Source organism: Dermacentor albipictus, chromosome 1 (assembly GCF_038994185.2).
Source record: "Dermacentor albipictus isolate Rhodes 1998 colony chromosome 1, USDA_Dalb.pri_finalv2, whole genome shotgun sequence".
Classification (NCBI taxonomy): Eukaryota; Metazoa; Arthropoda; class Arachnida; order Ixodida; family Ixodidae; genus Dermacentor; species Dermacentor albipictus.
In genome coordinates this window covers 274,831,022-274,851,433 of record NC_091821.1, presented here as the reverse complement: position 1 = coordinate 274,851,433, position 20,412 = coordinate 274,831,022, and the positions used below count along the sequence as shown (strand labels likewise).

The window sequence follows — 20,412 nt, the reverse complement described above, 5'->3', positions numbered from 1 at the left end:
GGCGACTGTTTTAAAGTGGAGTTGCTGTCTTAGGCTATGCATGCTTTCCCAACCACACTGACGTCGAGCTACCAGTGGAGTTTCAACGTGGCACAAAGCACAAGTGTTTGCAGCAGCGCACGTCCAAGCGGGTGGGTTTCCCCCCCCCCCCCCCAGGGAACTTTCTCTCCGATATGGCACCGCGCAGCCACACACGCTACCCTTCCAAAACGTTTCGCGACTAATCTGCTAGGGCAGGGCACATGCGCAGTTGCGCTGTGAAAAAGGCAGATTGTTTTTTGATATGCTTTGAAGCTTCGGCCCCTATACATGTGACGGGTGTTGCTTATTTCATTCCGAAAATGTGAATGAAGCAGAGAAGCACGAGCGGCGACGCAGAAATCTACAGTGGATGGCCGACTCCTTCCTGAGTGCACCTAGCAAAGCCACCACCAGTGGTGTATCTGTGGGCATGCTTTCAGTGCATAAAGGCACAAATATGCAAGAAGCATAACGGCATTCATGTCGTTCATGCACGATTTCCGCTGATGAATATGGTAATGCAAACTCCACGTTTCGGCTGGACGCTAGCACCGTTTCTGCTCTTTTGCGTTGCTCTGCACTTGCCAAGCTCCAAGAGCTGTGCGAATTAACTGGTGTTGCCAAATGCGTCCAAATTAACGAGAGTTTGATTCCATGAAATAACGCATGCAGGGCCAGGTGACGTACGCATACCTGCCAAACTGGCGAGATCAAAAATAGGGAGACTTCTTATTCGCGCCAACAACAAGGGGGAGGGGGGTTCGTTCAAACTTTCAGGCAGTATTCGATGAGTCCTTTTGCACAGACCTTGCAGTAGCAGACTTTGCTCACTTCAAACATTTGTCGGTCAGAGTAGCTTTGCTCAAAACATGGTCCAGACTGACGGCCCTTCACTAGCAGCAGATGTTGGAGGGTTGTGTTACACATTGACAAGCAGAATTCAGTCCTAGTTTTTCACGCCGCGCTAAAAATCCTCTCACACTCTGCCTTGCTATGCAGTATCACGGGTAATCGAGCATCACCTTAGCAACTCGGTGAAACAAGTTTTCCATCAGTGTTTTTCATTTTGCCAACTATGACCACTGCACATCCCATCTTTCTTCATTCAGAATGTCCTCTTGAAGACTACGCCTCTGTGGCAAACTCAGCTTCGAGAGCATCTAAAGCGTCTTCAGCAGATTCATTGGAATCTTGGAGCAGCAGCTGAGAGAAACTCTGAATAAAGAAACAAAGATTCGAGAGATGCCTGTGAAATAAATTTCAGGTTGGCGAACTCCACATTCTCCAGAGTTACGTCTTAGAGTTGTGTCCACAACCAGAACGCTTCGCCTCATTGCATTTCGGAAACATTTTTCGTAGTAGAGGCCCAAAGTGGTTGCCGACACTAAACAGGCACTCCACACGTATGACACTGTCGTCGCAGTTCTTCCGGAGAAAGTTCACTATCTTGTCTTGTTGCTCAGCGGTGCTAACATAGCTTTGATGCTTTGCCGTGGAAACATGCAGTTTCCAGTCGCCTTTGCCACCGTGAGACACGTTGACATCACATCCACAAGTTGTACAAAATGCAAAATGTTCTGCTTTTTTTCATGTCAAAAAGCACAGAAATTCAGAGGTATAGAATCGCAAAAACTTCTGCAAATACCTTTTCATGGGCTTTGATAGCACCATGGCATCAAGCACACGAGGATTGTAACTTTCCACGACGCACCACACACACACGGCCTAGCCAACACTAATCATACAAGCAGCAGCAACAAGATGCGCCATGGAGGAAGGCATACATCAAATGCAAGAGCTACATTGGCTCTGACTTTGGTCGGCTTACTAGGCACCGTAGTCGGCTGCTAAGTCGATGATATCGATGGAGCGAGTGCAGCCGTTGTTGGTGATGCTGACAATTACGATGTGGCTGTAGATTCCACTGTGCTGCTTTCGCAAAAACCATTGTTGCGCGAACAGAGACCACTTTTTGGGAGATATAGGCCAGTGATCGTACAACCGGAAAGTTCAGCAAAAAATTGGGAGACTCCCGGGGAAATCGGGAGGGTTGGCAAGTATGCGTTCACTTCTGCTGCTCTCTGCTCAGGGCACAGCTCTCCCCACCAGGGCACAGCTCATGGTGGGGTCACTGTCGGTAGATGTCACATGATTATAAGTGGCCATGACAGCTTTCTGCATTACAGCAACATCGTTAGTGTTCTTGCTGATAGACAGGTTATAGTAGTTGGTGAGCTTTTTCATTAATTGTTGTGTGAGCCCACCTTTGCCACCCAGTGGTTCCCCTTTCTTGGCCTTGCTCACAATGGAGTGAAGGCCAGTGGCCATTCTTTTTTACACATGGTTTATGCAGTCTTCTTTTGCGACTGCTATAAGCCCATATGGCTGCTACTCTCGCAACGCCTGGAAAACACGCTGTCTCCATCAGAGACGACTGCAGTATATCGCAGGTCGTTCTTGGCCAATGAACGGCCAAAAAGCTGCAATGCGGCCTCCACTTCCATTCGCCCCGAGCCAACTTCAGTGTTTTTTTGACAGTGATGTTGCTGCCTCCACTGAAAGTATGTGGGGTCACTCTCTACTGGGTCCAGGCTACACCCAAGGCAGAAGTTTGACAGAACACTGTCCAGCACAAGCCCTGTGTGGAATTCTGTTATGCATCCAACCCCAATGTGGGAGCCATGACCATGCATGAGCCAAATGCCATAATAAACAATGGTCACACTTTTAGTGAAGCCAACCTCCATCTCGCTGTACACCTTTACAGCAGCTACAGCATTCATAAAGATGTTTGAAGCCTCCTCTGCAGCAGGCTTGAACAGCCCCTTCAAATGGCCCTGAAATGTTTTGTGGTGTAAACCACAATGAGACACATTCATTGTGGCCCAGAAATCGTTCAGAGCTGTCTGCTCTGTTCACATCAAACACCCTTGCACTTTCCTTCCTTCGAGAGGACCACTGGGACTCAATAGGGCCAGAAGTAGCGCATGACAGCACCATTTTCACTGCGAGACAGAGCCTAGTATCGCAGTGTACACCCATAGAACCCTGTTGGCATCTTGGGCACAGAGTTTTAGCGATCAAAGAGTTCATCACGGAAACCTGCACAATAATGAACTCACTGTCACAAAGAGCTGAAATTTGTTCTTCGCCTTGCTGGTCCATCATACTGAACTTATGCTCAGTTGCGGGTACTGCGCAAAGGGAGTCGCAAACGCTGCATGCCTGTGCTTCTGCCGTCACCACTGACACAAAACGCGGCTCGAGGCACATCTGAATCGTGCACCGTTCGGGTGACGATTCGTCTGGTGAACCTTGAGTCACCATACTGTAGCTCGTCAACGGTTGGGGCTCACTCGCAGGCTGCGTGTCCTTGTCACATGATGCATCGGAAACAGGGTACGCAGTCTGCGCCGGTGATGGTTACCTTCGACCCGCATCGCCTCCAATGACGCGATCTCGTTTGCTGACTCGCACGGCAAGTGCGAGAGCCTCCGTTGACACGTCTTCCGGTGGCTTGGCTATCAGTGTCAATGACACAGGGCAATTGTCAGCTTCGCTGCTGGAATCACATGGTGCAAGTAACGCGGCATGTTATCTGCAGGTTCAGTCGGGTGCTCCGCTTCTCCCGTTGGCTGCCATCTTTTTCTCGCCGTAGGAGGCTTGCACTTCCGTTTTCCGAAGGCGTGCTTCGTCGAAAATTTCTTTTTGAATGAGCAACGATCCATCACTGACCTGGGAGCTTTCAGAAATGCGAATTCTACGAGTGTCAAATGAAGAAAGACGCCGACGTGGTTTGCAAAGCAGACAACTGCGGTCCGTTGCGGTTGCCAGCTTGCCCGCTGCCGCAGCAGCAACTACTGGCGAGACGCCTTTAAGCATGGAAACCAATTAGAGGCCCGCTTTCATTGCTGGGCCCGTATGACCACCTCTAGCAGACCCGAGCTTCTTTTGTGTTTGTGTGTTTATTACAAGATGGCGATGACCGAAGAATTCAGAAACGGAATGGCAAAACCTCCGAGCTTTCGAAGGATACCAAGATGGCGGCGTTCGGTGGTGGGAAAGACGAGCTAGGGCTCCGCGCGGTGATTTTACACGATTTAAAGCTGTTCTCTCACCCTGCACACTGATAAATCAATTTTTTTTTCAGGCCCTTTTAGTTCGTTTTCAGCCAAACCATTTTGATACAACATAGATTAGGCGTTGCAGATACTGACATTTTTTTTTTTTTTAGATTTTCACTATTTGATCCCCGCATCCCCTCTTAAATGGAATTTTGCCATATGTGCCACAAGCATATAAACTTAGCTATTCCAGGGGCAAAGCCAGGAAAAACAGGCCTGGGCACCTGGTGTTGCTTCCATCGTGCTTATGTTTCAGGATGAGTAATCCTCTCTTTGTGCACAGTAAAAGTAATAATAATAATAATATTAGGGGTTTTACGTGCCAAAACCACTTTCTGATTATGAGGCACGCCGTAGTGGAGGACTCCGGAAATTTCGACCACCTGGGGTTCTTTAACGTGCACCTAAATCTAAGTACACGGGTGTTTTCGCATTTCGCCCACAGTATAAGTAAAGCCCAGAGACCAGAATTTTTGGAACAAGTGCTTTTTATTAATAGCTTGCTCAACATTTTGTGTACCTCAGACTTTGATTGTGGCTATTTTGTAAAAATTCATACCCTTAAAGCATGTTACTGGTGCAAGACAAAACCAAATGGTATACTGCTTTAGAAAACCATGGCTAGCAAACAACATGTAGGCTGTTGGTGCTCTATTATTTAATTCTGCTGTATCATTCATTGCCTGTTTTCGTTTTAGACACTTGCAAAACATGACAGTTGCCACGAGGTAGTGTCGAACTGTAACATGTTTATATGTGTTCACAAGTGTTCACATGTGTTCACATCTTAATATATGCTAGGCTTTCTTCAGCCCCTTGGTTGTACTGTTCGCCTTAAGGAGCACTAGAAGGTACATACACCTGACAAAAGACTTAAATGAAATGCTCTTAATTAGTTTTAGGCTTTGTAGTGCACATCACATGCAGTTATATGCATGGTTATACTCACATGAAGCATGCCAGCCAAGTCCCGTACATAGCTCTGTGGCGTGTCTTTACCCTTGAAGCGGAAAGCAATGCGCCACAGCTCTTGCAGCTCCTGGAAAATCCAATGCTGGGGGCCTTCAGTGCGCAGCATATTCAGGTACTGGAACACCAGCTGAACTATGTCGTCTGTGTGTTCTGGCACAAAAATAGGGATGGAACAGACATATTACAATTCATAAAGGGGGTCAGAACACTAACAATGCAATCTGTAAACATTTGCATCATGAAATAACTGTACAGGCTAAAAGACACATCACAATGTGAAAATGCTTACACTGTACACAAACAAATAACGAATTTTCTGAAATACCAGTCGGTATGCGCAATTCATTAAAACAAAAGTGGTTCCATTATAAGGAATCTGGCATTCATTGCTTTTTTGCAATGCCTTGGAACCGCTCATCTCGCACACAGATGCATTCAACCATAGCCTTTCATACAAAAATCATTAAAGGGAAATCTTGCACTGCAATCATTCAACTGCCATAGGAATGACGTCTAGCACATGGCATTTTTCTACCATTAAGCATGGCTTTGCTAAGGAAGAAAACTCCAACTTCTTTCACTATTCTTTGCATTTAAGGTATGTTGCATGCTAGTTCCACAACATTTCTTTGAAGCAGTGAACTGTTTTACTATTGACAACTACTTCGTTCTGCAAAGTCACCTCGACTACATAAATAAATTTCGACACTTATGATTATGTGTGCTGTCAGACCTAGATGGCTTCTGAACCGACATGCTCATCACAAGGGACCATTTCAAATAGTATCTCAGAGTTGTTTTTTATTTGTAATTTTCTGATCATAACATGACGATAGAAATAAAAACTAATTTTGCTGAACTGAAAGAACAGATGCACAACTTTAGGCATACTGTGGAAAATATGGCATCTGAGCGCTTAGTGCAGCATGAAAATACTGATCAATTGCAAGTCACATTGCAATCGTTTGAACACATGATGTCTTTTCAAACTAAAAAGCTAACAGACCTCGAAGACCATAGCAGATGTTCTAATTTAATTTTTCATGGTATACCTGGGACCTTCATAGATTCGGATGAGGAACTGAAGATCAAGGTTGTGAAGGGTATTTTTCACGACAAACTTGAGGTTAAATGCGAATCTGTTGGGCATATTCATTGACTTGGTAAGCAGGTGGGAAAGCGGCCTGTAATAGTACACATGCAAGACTTCAAGGAAAAAAAGAACATACTGTAAAATGCAAGCAAAGTGAAGGGCTCGAATATTTTCATTAAGAATGATTATTCTAAATCACCGTTAAGAAAACACAGTCTGCTCTGGAACAGCGCATAGGCTGAGATAGAACAAGCCAAAAGAATCAACCTGATACACGACAAACAAAAGATTGATAAAGATATGTATTTCTGGGACGAAGTGCACAACAGGAGGGTGAAGATGACCAGCTACAAAAACACCACCCCTCAGCCGTCAAAAACTTGACGTAATGTGCATGCGCATGACAAGTAACTAGGTTTTTTTCTTATTATCAGCATCCCAAATTTTCGCCTTATACTATATGCGGATCCGAACGAAAATTTCAGTAAGAAATTTGGGCTAGAAGTTTTGGTTTCATTATTGCTGCGTGGCTATAGCTTGGCTTCATTATTGCTGCGTGGCTATGGCTTGGCTTCATTATTGCTGCATGGCTACGGCTTGGCTTCCTTATTGCTGCGTGGCTACGGCTTGGTTCCGTTATTGCTGCATGACTACAGCATCGTTTCTTTATTGTTGCATGCGCATCTTGGCAGCATATGTGCCAACCCCACTTCGCGACGTGCATCTTTTTTATTCCGCATTGAAGGTCCAAGACGTCTGGACCACGAAAACAGTACTCTGCTGCTTTCAAGAGAAAGGTTATTTTAGCCGCACAGGACATGGGCAACAGTGCAGCCGGGAGGCAGTTTGGCGTCAACGAGGGCAGCATTCGCAGACGCGGTTGACGGAAGGAAGTGCTTTTTCGCGTGCAGCGGAACGCGAAGAAGCTTTCACAGCCCGAAGAGTGGGAGATTCCCGGAAATAGAACTCGCCCTGACGGAGCTCGTACGCCAACAGCGAGCTGTGCGTCTAGCTGTGAGCGTGAAGCTTATACAGGCAAAAGCTAAGGAGCTTGCAAGAGAAAAAGGGCTACCGAGCTCCGCCTTCAAAGCGAGCAAGCACTGCATCTATCGCTACACGTGCCGCGCTGGTTTTTCCTTACGCGGCCAAACTTCGATTTCGTAAAAGCTGCCCGAATCGTTCGAAAAACTGCTTGTGGCTTTACAGCACCATGTTATTTCGCTGCACAAGTCCAAGAACTTCCAGCTAGGGCAAATCAGCAATTCTGACCAAACGCCGGTTTATCTGGAGATGCCAGAGCCCCTCACCGTGCACGAAAAGGGCTCTAAACAAGTTTATGTCCGGTCCACTGGCAACGAGAAAATGCGATTTACTGTCATGTCGTGCACAGCAGACGGACGCAAGCTTCCGCCCTATACCAAGTGCAAGACAGTGCCTAAAGGTGAGCAGGTGCCAAAAAATGCGGTGGTGGATAAAGTCCGTCTGGTGTAGGCGGTCCGTCGCACTGTTGTCATTCCTGTCCATCCTCGTGCTGGACGCATTTCGTTGCCATTTGGCCGACTCAGTGAAGAGGCTGTTGCGTGAATCCGGCACTGAACTTGTCGTTATCCCGGTTGGGATGACGTCTTAGCTGCAGCCTTTAGATGTTTGCGTGAACAAGCCGTTCAAGGACGCGGTCAAGAGGTGTTACGCAGATTGGATGCGCTCAAGTGAGCCTGCAGTGACGCCGACTGGGCAGCTGAAGCAGGCTTCGCCAGCCGTGCTATGCAAGTGGATTGTGGACACATGGGCCAGCATACCAGAGGAACACCAGCGTCGCGCATTCAAAAAGTGCGGCATCTCGAATGCGCTTGATGGCACAGAGGATGAGTACTTCGGGGAAGATATGTCCGACAAAGAACTATCCGAAGAAAGCGCAGCTGAGGAAGACAGCGACTGAAGTGCAGAGTGCAATTTAAATAAATGTTTTCCTTGAGTTTTCCTGACTCGTATTACACGCGGTTAAAAGTTTCTTTTTTTTTTTTTTCCATTTCGCATCCCAAAAATTTCGCCTTACTATATGCGGGTTCGTATTATACGCAGGTTCTTATGGTATATTAAAAGACAATTTTGAAAAGAGTGGTGTTATCTATCATTTATTCCTTTTTCACTTCTTTTTTTCTTTTCCCCTACCCCGCTTATTCTGTCACGTGTCCAGCACAGACTGCTTCAATTAGTATTTGTGTTAACTGAAAAAATAAAATAAAAGGATACTCGTGACTAGTATGAACAATACCCATCAGCATACAGTGATTACAGTTTGCATAAAGTCCATTATTTATTCATTCTTGACAACAATTAACTTGGACAGCCAGTACCCAAAGTTAAATAGCCATCATCAAACGTGTCTGTTATAAACAACAGTCAAACATTGTGGGGATGGAGGTAGCGTCCTGTGCCTCATCCCCCAGCTTGTAGTGGCGCCCAGTTTCATCTCCAGGAACCGCCGTCCCAGTAGTAACATGGACACGGCTAGTGTGCTGGAGCTACTTTCCCGTGCAAGCCGTGCTTCTCCTTCTGGACGTTGAGTCGCTGCGCAAGCACACGTCACTGGAACATGCCTCTATTGACCTCCCAGTGGTGGCCCTTGGGTGCCCTTTTCACGGGTGCGCTCTTCCATTGAGCGCTACCTGGTTAACCTAGGACAGCAGGCGCATGTACTCGATCAGTCTAGCGATAAGCCTTTGCCCCCAAGCCATGACTGTGAATGCTGTGTTGTATCTTGGGTTTAAAAAAGTAGCGTTTCTTGGCAATAGACTCTGAAGCCATCTCTGCGCAGTGTCGGAGGGCCAACGAACCCTGCCATAGAGCCTTTGTGCATTGTGGAATGGAGGAACATCATGCCTTTTCTTGACTGTCAAACAGAGAGTAAGCCTTGTGAAAATCCATCTCCACAACATCACAAACAAAAAGTTAATCTAACCTTTTGCATCAGGGATTCGTTTTTGTAGAGCACACCAACAACACACTTCATATTTTTCTGAGCACAAAGCCTGGTACTCTGGGAGCCAACCTTTTGTCTACGAGTAGTGCCAGCCAATGTGACATTGGCAAGGCCTTCGTTCGAGGAGACAGGTACCAGCAGCATAGTGGCACTGCAGTAAATCAAAGTGGCCCATCAAAAGATAAAAGTGCCTCTACTTACCTATGCCTTCTTCAGTGAGGTCGACATTGACAATGGTAAAACTGAAGCCTCGTGCCCCGTCTTTCGCTCCACCCACCAGAGAATTAACCCAGCCTGCAAAAACAAGTTACAGTCTATGACCATCAAACAAGTTCATATTCAAATACTTGAGGTGAGGCTTTTCAAGAAATTAGGACAAAAACATTTCTCTGAAAAGCATTAAACACCATTTTTCACATGTATGCTACATTATATCCATAATCCCTACATAATATCCATATATCTTTTTTTTTCTTTCTTTAGTAACTTGCTGCAACCTGCTGAACATATCTAACTAGTGTTTCGATTTTGTTGAGATTAATAACGTATGTTCATAATAATACAGGAACTTGCCTGCAATCCTAACTAGTGTATTATGTGTTTACTTAGAAATGTTTAATAGCATAACATGCTCTTCACTATTTCGCATTTCATTCTGTACGCTCGTGCAATTTAACGGTATGCAACAAATATGTGTATGCACGTGATGTATCTTACTTGCTTTGTACTTGCAATTGTTATTCATTTTTCATTGGACCCGCAACTAGCCTGTGGCTATGGGTCCAACCAGTTTTGGTATTTCTGTGTTCTATGTCTGCAAATAAAGAATTGAATTGAATTGGAAAAAAAAAAAGAATTCTTAGAATCTGCATGCTGCTTCTGCCCACTTAAAAGGCCCCTCATCAGGTCTGGCCATTTTGAGCTGACAAGCGCAGTGCATACAATGCGCACAAACTATTATGTCGACAAAGTACTACACTACTCAGCACCGCAATAACAGCTGAATTTCAACCAAATGCCACATGCCCTTCTCCTTGCAGGTACCACGCTCCCAGCCGGAGAGTTGAAGTGAGTCGCACAAGTGCGCCAATGCAATTCACAATGCTATGACGTCGCTCACAGTGACATATGACTGAGAATTATTAAAGGCAACAGCAGTTATTTGTTTGATCTCTTGCATAAATAGAACAATGCAAGTTTAGAGAAATAATAACACATACAGACAACGCCTGTATGCCTGTTTTATTTCATACTGTACCAAAAGAGATGTATTTCCATTCCGCCTGCTTGTTCCCATGTCGTACAGTCGCACATGCAGAGAACGAAACTATGTCACTTTCCACCCTGTTCCAGCATGTGATCATGTTTTTCGATCCGCTCGCGTCTACCCCAGTGTTCATGTGGCACTGACTTCTCATACTGCTAGCCTCGTGCCAGCAGTACAATGATGCGGTGTATTGCGGTAAGTATCCATGAGCTGCCAGGCCAGTCTCTCCAAACATGCACACACTGAGGGATCCATTTTGCAGAAGCAGCCACACAATGCAAGTGTGCTCGTGCACAGTTCGCAAGATCAAGCACAGAGCGAAACGAAAGAAACAACAGTTTGCAGGCTCGCAAACAATACTGTTACCGCAAGTGTACCACGCAGTGAAAATTATAAAAAAAAAAAGGTCGGGACCATGATGTGGATGTGATGCAATCCTCCGGCTCTGGTAGGGGAACCCGCAGGGAAGGATACTCTGCGTGTGGAAACTAGACGGGGCTAAGTGATGAGAGTGTATGTTGGCAGTGAAGCTTACCTTCTGAAATCATAGGTTCACAACACTTCAAACAATTTTATCACTGCTAATAATGAAGCAATTTGAAAGGTCTTGCAGTAGAACACTATAGGAACGTACCAATTTACAGCATACTATAACCAAAATTTGCTATGTGGCCTGGTGAGAGGCCCTCTAAGGGGGGAGGCTGCACTTAAGGAGGAATGCGGGCTAAAATCTCAATTTTCAGAAGAAAAATGCATTTTATAATTTTATTTATTCTGGATTCCTAGACGTATAGAGAAGCTCATCACCAAGTTTGTTTGCAATCTGCATCCTAGAAAAGAAGAAAATTAATTCCTTTTATGAGACAGTGGTGCGCATTTGCCGTGAAAAGTGCCTATAAATGCTCTTTTCAAGACACAGCTGCAGAGCGGGCAAGAAATCGAACGCGAAGTGAATGCACCGGTTAGAAAGTTTTTTTTCTGACTTTTTAGTCACGGAAGACCTTCTATCGAGAGTACACCAGACCACCAATAAAAAACTAGAAAGAAAGACATATTTTTTCCCATGGCAACTGCAGAGTGGCTGGCAAACCAAAACAGAAGCTCAGATTGGCAGAAAGATATCACGTGACCATCCAACGTTGGTTTCACGCCACTCGAAGTTGCTCTTGCTTTGGCTGTGTTCAACACTGGTTATCTATTTATCTTTTCTTTTTCCTGCAAGTTTATTGCAATCTGCAGGTAGTCGGTGGTGTGACCAGAAGATGCCCGCGACTAAGTCTTCGATGTGGAGAAGCTTCAAGAAGTGAAAACACCCCCCGACAGTGAGCGGCCTAAACAGCATTGGGTGACCACCAGCAAGAGAGGGACTGCCAGCAAGTGAGCGTCCGCCTGTGCATTCACCAAGCCCATGCCTGCCACCGGCGATTGACACAAACCCTTTGAACTCCGATTATGGTTCATCGTCTGCAGAAATGACTACTGGTTCTACCGAAGGTAATGAATGCCAATCGACATTTGAAAAGAAGGTCACACTATTTTGCCAGGGTCGTAATTGTGACGCATAGAGCGAGGAATTGTCAGACCTCAGTGGGTATCGTTTCGTAAAAGTTACAGCCATCAAGGCGTTGGTAAGATTGCTTCTGTGCCCACATTGTCACTGACAGTCGTTAGACTTGGAAGAAACCAGTAGGGGTGTGAATCTAGAGTTTGTTGTGATGTGTAGGTGCTGTGGTGAAATCAAGAAGGCCGCAAACACTCCACCTGTGAAGTCTAGTTGGCAGCCTGAGCTTTCAATGCACTGGCTGCGGTATTAACTACACTTGCCGTGTTTCCCACTTAAAGTCGATGTCAGCTTTTGTGAGATTAGTTATTGGTTCCACAATGCTTCAAAAGTCATTAACAAATGCCTGTAATAGGCACACAGGCCAAGGAACCTGTGCACTACCTTTTTATTGATGGGCCGCGGGAACTTAGCAATGGCAACTGTCTTCTGCAGGTCGGGACCACTTCCAGATTTTCTGATGACATGGCCTAGGAGTAGTTCTTTGTAAGCGAAACGGCACTTCTATGGCTTCACGGTGAGTCTAGATGACTTGATCGCCTCTACTACTGCCTGAAGTCATCTCAGGTGATCTTCGACATTTGCGGCAAAGACTACAACGTCATCCAAGTAAACGAAAAAGGTCTGCCACTTCAGTCCTGCCAAGACTGTGTCCATCACACGCTGCAATGTTTCAGGTGCAGAGCAAAGTCCCAATGGCATCACCTTGAACTCGAAGAGGTTGTCTGGCGTGATAAACGCGGTATTTTCTCTATGGGGCTCTTGCATTGCCCAGGGGGCGCTGCGAAAAAGGTGCTAAAAAGCGCCCTCTGTCCTAAAATGGGTCGTACCAAGCTCGGTCGTCTGCTTTGGAAAGCACGTTTACAATATGGACCCGCCACTTTCGGTTGTGTTGTAGCACGGCCTGCAGCGAACATCGGGCGCCGAAGATTTTTTTAGGGGTGGCACGCTGCGTAAAGGCAAGAAATTATGCAGTGCCGAATACGTGTACGCCGTTCAAGTATTAGGCGGCGAAGTTTTAGCACGGTGTCAATCGCAAGTGAAGCGAGTCGCGTACGAAGTGGAACTACAGGTAAAGGTTTGTACGCTAGCTGCTAGATTCAGGCGCACAAACGCGAGGAAATGCGTGCTGTAAATGAATCCACAGCAGCGATAAGCAGACATCATGTGTACGGAACTGCTCGAGCACACGACGGTACGCGCCGCGATGTACGAACTGCTCGAGCGCACGATCGTACGCGTCGCAACTGCAGCGGTCTTTCGACATGCCGCCAAACAAGTAGTTATGCCTGCGTTGTAGCAGCGGCCATCTGTCCCTTTTAGTAACTGGTAATAACTGTTGCAATGCATATGAGCTCACACGTACGTGCGAATCGCGCTGCAGCGCGAGCTCGTGCGCTGCTCGCTTGATGTAGCTTTTAATGACAGCGCTCGAACATCAATGTGCTGCAATCAATACTGCCTTGCTGCACTGCCTCAACGTGCTGGCTTGAGATCAAGGATGAGAGCATTTAACTCTCTTAACCTGTGCTGCTTGTAGTGGAGTAGTGAATTGTCATCGAATGAGTCCGACCATTTATGCTCATTTGCACACACCTGGTCACTTCACCACTTTGCATCAGTCGAATTGTTAATTGTCGCTTTGGCCGGGTCTCGAATCGTGAATTACCAGCCATGCCTGCTGCTATGTCGGTCTACTGTCGGGACTGTAGGTGCAAAAGACCGAAATTTAGAACGCAGATAATCAAGCAAGCTTCAAGACAGGCGAAGCAGTCAGCATGGCGCCAGATTTCGCTTACTCAGCGCGCCCGGCGCTGCACTTCGTGAGGCCTTGGAGGAAAACGGTAGAATCTGATGTTGGGATTCAGGCCTTCTTGTTCATGGCAGCCCACGACGCAGAAGTAATGACGGTGTCGCCTTTTCGAGGCTGGGCTAGGTCTCTCCGGATCGACGTCACCGATTCCTTCTGCTCCCAGCATTACGTCCCATGGCACACGGAGAGTCCGTTTTCGTTAAACTATAGGCTACGGCGAGCGCGCAGTGTGGTCGGCGTGGTTTGTGAGAAGTGACGAGCGTTTTCGCACTCGCAACAGGGCATAAAAAAGTGCGAATCGACGCAAAACTCGGCCTAGAAACGTGCTTCGCCACAGCCAGGGCTCAATACGACCCAAATGTCGTTTCCCGCGCCGTCACCAGGCGCCGCTACTATACCTCAAACTCCAGCGTAAGACGCCCATCCTTTTCATCGACTTCAATTTGCCAATAACCAGTCTTGAGATCCACAGACGAATGGACTTAGCATTGCAGAGTCAGTCTAATACATTGTCTATCCACGGGAGAGGGTATGTGTCCTTCGTTATTTTGTTCAAGTGGTGATAATGCAGAAGAGTATAGTTCCATCCTTCTTCACTAAAGCCACAGGAGACGCCCATGCCTGTTCGACGGCTGGATGATGTCATCGTGCAGCATTCCATCGACTTGTTGACTTATACCTTCTCATTCTTGCGTCGGTAAGCGCTCTGGCAGAGTGGTTGAGTGGACTCTTTGGTTATTATGCAATTATTTGCAATGCTTTGCAATGTTTGCCCAATGCTCGACAACATAGAAAAACAGTCTCTGTATTGCCAGAGAACACTTTCGAGCTGATGTTGCTTACTCATGGGGAGGCTAGATTTATGTCAAAGACTGGTGCGGGAACTATAGTTGTCGAGGTAGATCCGGCAGAATCCAACACAAACACACTGTTGCTTTCCACAATTTCCTCGTGGTATGCAAACATTGTGCCCTTGTTGACATGCTTGAACTCCTGGCTGAAGTTGGTCAGCACCAGTTTTGCTTTTCCTTCGGGCACTCAAGTGATCCCTCTTGCAACGCAAATTTCACGATCGAGCAGTAGACGTTGGTCACCCTCGATGATGCCTTTTACACCTGTGGGCATTTTGATAGCAACGGAAATGACAATGCTGGAGCGAGGCGGGGTGCTCACTTGACCTTTGAGCACATTCAAAGCAAGGCGACTACAAGAGCTCTCCGACGCTATCATGCGATTTTCAGATAGCATTATCGACTTCCACTTCAGGTTGATGATTGCGCTGTGTTGGTTCAGGAAGTGCATGCCAAGAATTACGCCTCGTGAATACTGTTGGAGGATAACGAAGGTGACAGGGTAGGTTCGGTCATGAACGGTAATTCTTCGCATGCAGATTTCTGTCAGTCTTATAGGTGCCCTCCTGCTGTCCAGATTTGAGGGCCCTCCCATGCAGTCTTAACTTTCTGAACTGGGCGCAGGGTGTCTACCAAGTTGACATTTCCAAATTCCCTGAGTTTTCCAGGTTTTCCCTGAGTGCCATTGCAAATTTCCCTGAGTGATGCAGAACTATGTTTTATGTCAAGACGGGCTGAAAACATGTCGCCTGAGGCTGTCACTCCCTAGTAGGCACATTAAAAAATTAAAGAAGCGACTTAATCCAATTTGAATACTAAAAAGTAGTGTTTATGTTATTCAAGAAGAGAATAGAAGGCAGTGGTTAGTAATATGCACAGCAAATAAAGTGTCTTCGAAAAACATTGCAATGGAGTCGGACATTCTCAAATACGAATAAAAAGGAGATGCATATAGAAGCAAATATTTTCGAATATGAGCTATTCCTATCAACTGATTGCAATCTCAGTGGTATGAGGCCCGAATTCTGTCACAATTGAGATTCTCTCTCAACACTCGTAAGTCAACCTCAACTGTTCTGAAATACTCTCAGCCCGCGCACGACGCCCGGGTGTTGTGTTTCACTGCTTTAAAGAGTTTATTTTGGTTTGGATGAGGGACACCTGCATCTCGGCATCAGCCGAAACTTTATTTTTTGAGCTCAAGCTCCTTCAAAACGGCGGCAGCAAGCTTCCTTTCCCGTTTATTCCTCAATGCGTAGTTCATTTCTGTTCTTGTCCTCCTTCCGCCACTCGTTCGCCCCAAGGACCAGGATTTTTCGAACTCCCTAGAGGCCACGAAAACGTCCGAAAATTCTGCCAGTTGCAAAAAAATAAATGCGTGTCATTTACAGCCCTTAGGGACTCAAACCGCCACAGGCACGTTCGAAAACGCTCTGAAGGCCTGTCGCTACACATATTAGACATATCGGTGCTCGTAATGTGACAGGAAATACCGGGTGCACGCGTGTATAATTAAGGAATACATACTGTTTTCTGTGGCAATGGCCCCTTCCCACGCTTGTTATGCTTCACTGCAATACTTTTGTGTAGGCTTCACCAAGTAACATTTCTTTCAGAGGCGAAGCTGACTTTCAGGAACCGGCATTTTCTATGTCAATCGCGAGGATCACAAAGGCGGAGTCCATGCCATTGCTGGCAGCAGCTAATTCTTTCAATAAAAAACTCGGCACCCAACGACAAGAAGTGTCATAGCGAACGTCGAAGCAGCTAGGCCTAGCGTTGCCGCAGTGGTGGCAACGGCTGCCAGCGGATCTGCGTGCGAGAGTGCCGGTTCGAGGTGGCGAAGCAATCAAAACGGCAGCCGTGGTTCCTTTGATTATTGCCGTTTCGGACCTGCCCTCACAGCAAAACGTCCGGAAAATCGGACGGCGAAGAGTTCTTGCGTCGGAAATTTCACACGTTCTGATACGTTGACTCTGTGGGGTACGTGACGGTGCCGCGAAGCCGTCCAAATTATCGGGAATCCGGAAAGTCAGTCCTTGTCTGTGCACTAGCAACTCCTCCAGCCGACGGCAGGGCGTCAAAGACGATTCATTACGATTCCTGTCTGTTACTCGAGCCAGCATTACTGCGACTTTCGACCCTTTCAGTAAAATTGCCGCTAACTTTCCCTGATGGAGGCCCAAAATCCCTGAGTTTTCCCTGACATTTTCCAGACTACTAAAAATCCCTGAGAATTCCCGGTTTTCCCGGTTTTCCCGGTTGGTAGACACCCTGTGGGCGGCAATGGGTCTACTCTTGATGGAGTAGTCGGCTCCTGTGTCTACTAAGGCAGCGGCTGCGTGGCTGTTAAAAAGCACGCTGAGGTCGGTGGTTCTTTGTCTTGCGTTGCAGTTAGGTCTTAGCGTCGGGTCATGGCTGCATCGCGTTGACCTGTGGCTGGTACATGGCGTCATCAGGTCATCTTTTGTCAATGCATTCTTCACCTCCAGGCTTGGTTGGGATGGCGGCGTGTCGGTGCTATGTCGTCAAGCTAGATCTTGAAGTGTTGTTGCCATCAGCGGAGGATCTTTGGTATTTCGACATACAGCAAGCACACCTCCATTGGTTGCTGCCTTGCGTTTTTCAGATATGGGCTCGCAGACCGGCCGCGGGTTGGGCCAGTGTATGGCCGGCGCTGCAGTGACAGATAACGGCCTGGTGACAGCAAAAGGGACGGTCATCAAGAGCTCCACTAAGTGGCGGCGAGGTGGTTGGCAATTTCCTGTGGATGCAGAACGTTGACGGCGAACCCTCGGAATCGCCAAGTCAGGGTTTGTGCATCAGCGGTACACATGGCCCCCTTCTCTGCAGTGGTTGCAGAGCAGACAGTGGATGAAGGTGTGCCAAACGTCAGTCTTCCTTGGAATACTGCACAAGACGATGGGTTGGCGTGCTGGCAGAGAACAGTGGAACTGCGGCATTACCAGGCCCTGACGTGGGTGCGGAAGGGGAGCATGATGGAGGACTACGACAACATACGTCATGGCTTCCGGTTGAGGCTGCAACTATTGAGGGTCTCCGAGTGACTGTTGGATCTCCTCACATACGACGTCGGTAATCGAATCCACTTGAGGCTGCAATGAAGGGAAAACCTTGTGCAGTTCTTCGCACACAACGGCTCTGATGGTCTCCTGGAGTTCGTCCGAGACTAGTGCTTGAATTTTGCTCTTCGGCGAAAGCACTTGGTGGTTGTATTGCCAGGTACACATTTCCAGCACCTGCTTGATGCCCGTGACTTCCATTAAAAATTTGGTGACGGTTGTGGTGGATTGCGAATCAATCTGCCAAAAAGCTCTTGCTTCACAGCATACATCAGGAAGCGAATTTTCTTCTTCTCAGATATGTCCGGGTTGGCGTGGCAGAACAGGCAGATGATTTCTTCCGTGTAGATCGCAGTGTTCTCATTTGGGTGTTGCGCATGGGATTCCAGTTTCACTTCAGCTTGCTCTTTGCAGAAGACGCTCATGAAGGTCTTCAAAAGGGTGCTGTGGAGCAGGTCCCACGTTGTGAGGGCAGACTCATGATTCTCAAACCATGACCTGGCGGCTTACCAGCCTTACCGGCTTACCAGAAGTAAACATCACATAGCTTTTCGTCGGAGTTCTAGTTGTTGAAGGCAGTGACCCTCTCGTGTTTCCAGCCAGTTTTCCGGGTCTTCAAATGATGAGCCTGGGAAGGTCGGTGGCTCCCTGGACTGTTGCAGCACGATGAGGTATGCTGGGGCTGCCATTAGGGTTGTTGACTTGGCCACAATCTTCTTGGCTGTCTCAGGCCGAAGTCTGCTCCAGGGGCAGGTTTTGTAGCCTGCGGCTTGCTCGATGGTGCGGGGCGAAGTTGGTATGGTTTTCAGGTTGTGGGCTGGGATCGCAGCTTTGTGGGGGCATCCAGAACATGAACGCACAAGCACCTCCACCAGATGTCACGTAGTAGTATCGAGGAAGAACACAGCAACAAAAGTGTGAATAACTAAGTTTTTATTGGGTGAACCTGTGCCCACAAAAGCAAGCTACACTCAAAACACAATGATAGCTGCGAACACAGTCGGTGATTGTCGGAATCTGATCTGCGGGTCAAGCGCATCAGCTTTTACACATAAGGGGGGACACGGGTCTTAAAAGACCGAAAATCGCAAAAAAATCGACTTTTTGAAGCTGACATTTTCGGATGATGATGAATTTGTTGTCTTATGGCGTAAGGGCCAATTATGACCAAAGAGCGCCAGGTCAGTGTTGATGGGTTTGCAGAGGGTAGGTGAATTACATGAGTGATTGTGACGTAGCTGTAAAGGGCCTAAAAAGCAATCTCTGTAAAGCGCATAAAAGCTATATGTAATAAAGTTATGGCAATGACTAGAACACAAAAGATACATTGGGATAGAATGATGATATTTAAAAATACATGAAGGTAAACGTTTGCAAGAAGCACTACTGCCTAAGAGAGCCCTTGGAACAGAAGGGCCTGAAAGCATGTGCTATACAAAAATATATTATCGCAGCAGCATCCTCTGGAGAGAGGATGTGCTACAAATTCGTAGGGCTAACAACATGTAAGACAACATCGTTTAGGAAATTTAGGACTGCTCTGGTGTCAAACAACGGTTCTTTGCCAAGAAACATTACAGGATGAAGGGGGATGTACTGCCGGTATGCTAGCGGAAAGTGTTTCTTTCTCTCTGTTTCGGCTTCCAGACACTCCAGGAGAGCGTGGAGGACGGTGAGTCTTTAACCGCATCTGCCGCAGGACGGTGGTTTATTTCCAGTTAGCAGAAAACTGTGTGTGGCATATGTGTGTCCTATTCTAAGACGACAGAATAGGACATCTGTCCATCATGTTTTTATTGCGGAGGGCCAATAACCTAGTTTTGGTTTATTTAAGTGAAGCATATTATTTGTTTCAGCAACCCATAAGCGCTGCCAGTGGCTTCCGAGTTTCTTTCGGATGAAAGGCTTTAGATCTAAGGCAGGTAGTGCAGTGGTAGGATGAATATCTTGTGATACAATTGATGTGGCTATTTGGTCAGCCAGCATATTACCCTCAATGCCCCTATGTCCAGGTACCCAACATATTTGTCCAGGTACCCAATATATTATGACTTGCTGCTGAGACATGTACGATGTGCAAATGACGGAATAAAGATCGGTAAGTACAGGGTTTCGATGATTGCAGAGGAACATTAGGGCTTTTACGACGCTTAGAGAGTCCGTGTATATAATGGCTTTGTGCAACTTTGCTTTCTTGATTTGTTTAACAGCACACAGAATTGCATAAGCTTCTGCAGTGAATATGCTTGTTTCCGGATGCAGTCCGTCGGACTGGGAGAAGGATGGTCCGACAGCAGCATGAAACACGCCGGCATGCGACTTAGAAGCGTCAGTGTAAAATTCTATGCACGAGTATTTAGATTGAAGTTCCAAGAAATTCATTCGAATATGTGCTTCTGGAGTGTGTTTTGTCACCTCTACGAATTATATATTGCATTCTATGGGCTTTCACTGCCATGGCTGCAATGGCTTAGCTGGGGCCATCAGGTTTTGCTGTAGAATTGGGACTTGCATATTCTCAGCAAGCTTTCTAATGCGCAGAGAGAATGGTTCTGTAGCTGCAGGTCGGTTATTAAAAAGCATTGCAGATGCCACGTCGTTTATGCTTACATAAGAGGGATGGTCGTGGTTTGTGTTCACTTTT

General features: G+C 46.8%; 1 protein-coding gene across 1 annotated transcript in view; it reads right to left on the bottom strand.

The window, feature by feature from the left end:
• Ide (Insulin degrading metalloproteinase) overlaps nucleotides 1–20,412 on the bottom strand; it is a 316,112-nt gene that overhangs the window by 200,569 nt on the left and 95,131 nt on the right. Inside the window, exons 10-11 of the mRNA XM_065440616.1 lie at nucleotides 9,395–9,487; nucleotides 5,095–5,267 (exon numbers count right to left, since the gene is read on the bottom strand). Of these exons, the coding sequence (XP_065296688.1) occupies nucleotides 5,095–5,267; nucleotides 9,395–9,487 (266 nt within the window). The remainder of the gene's footprint in view (nucleotides 1–5,094; nucleotides 5,268–9,394; nucleotides 9,488–20,412) is intronic.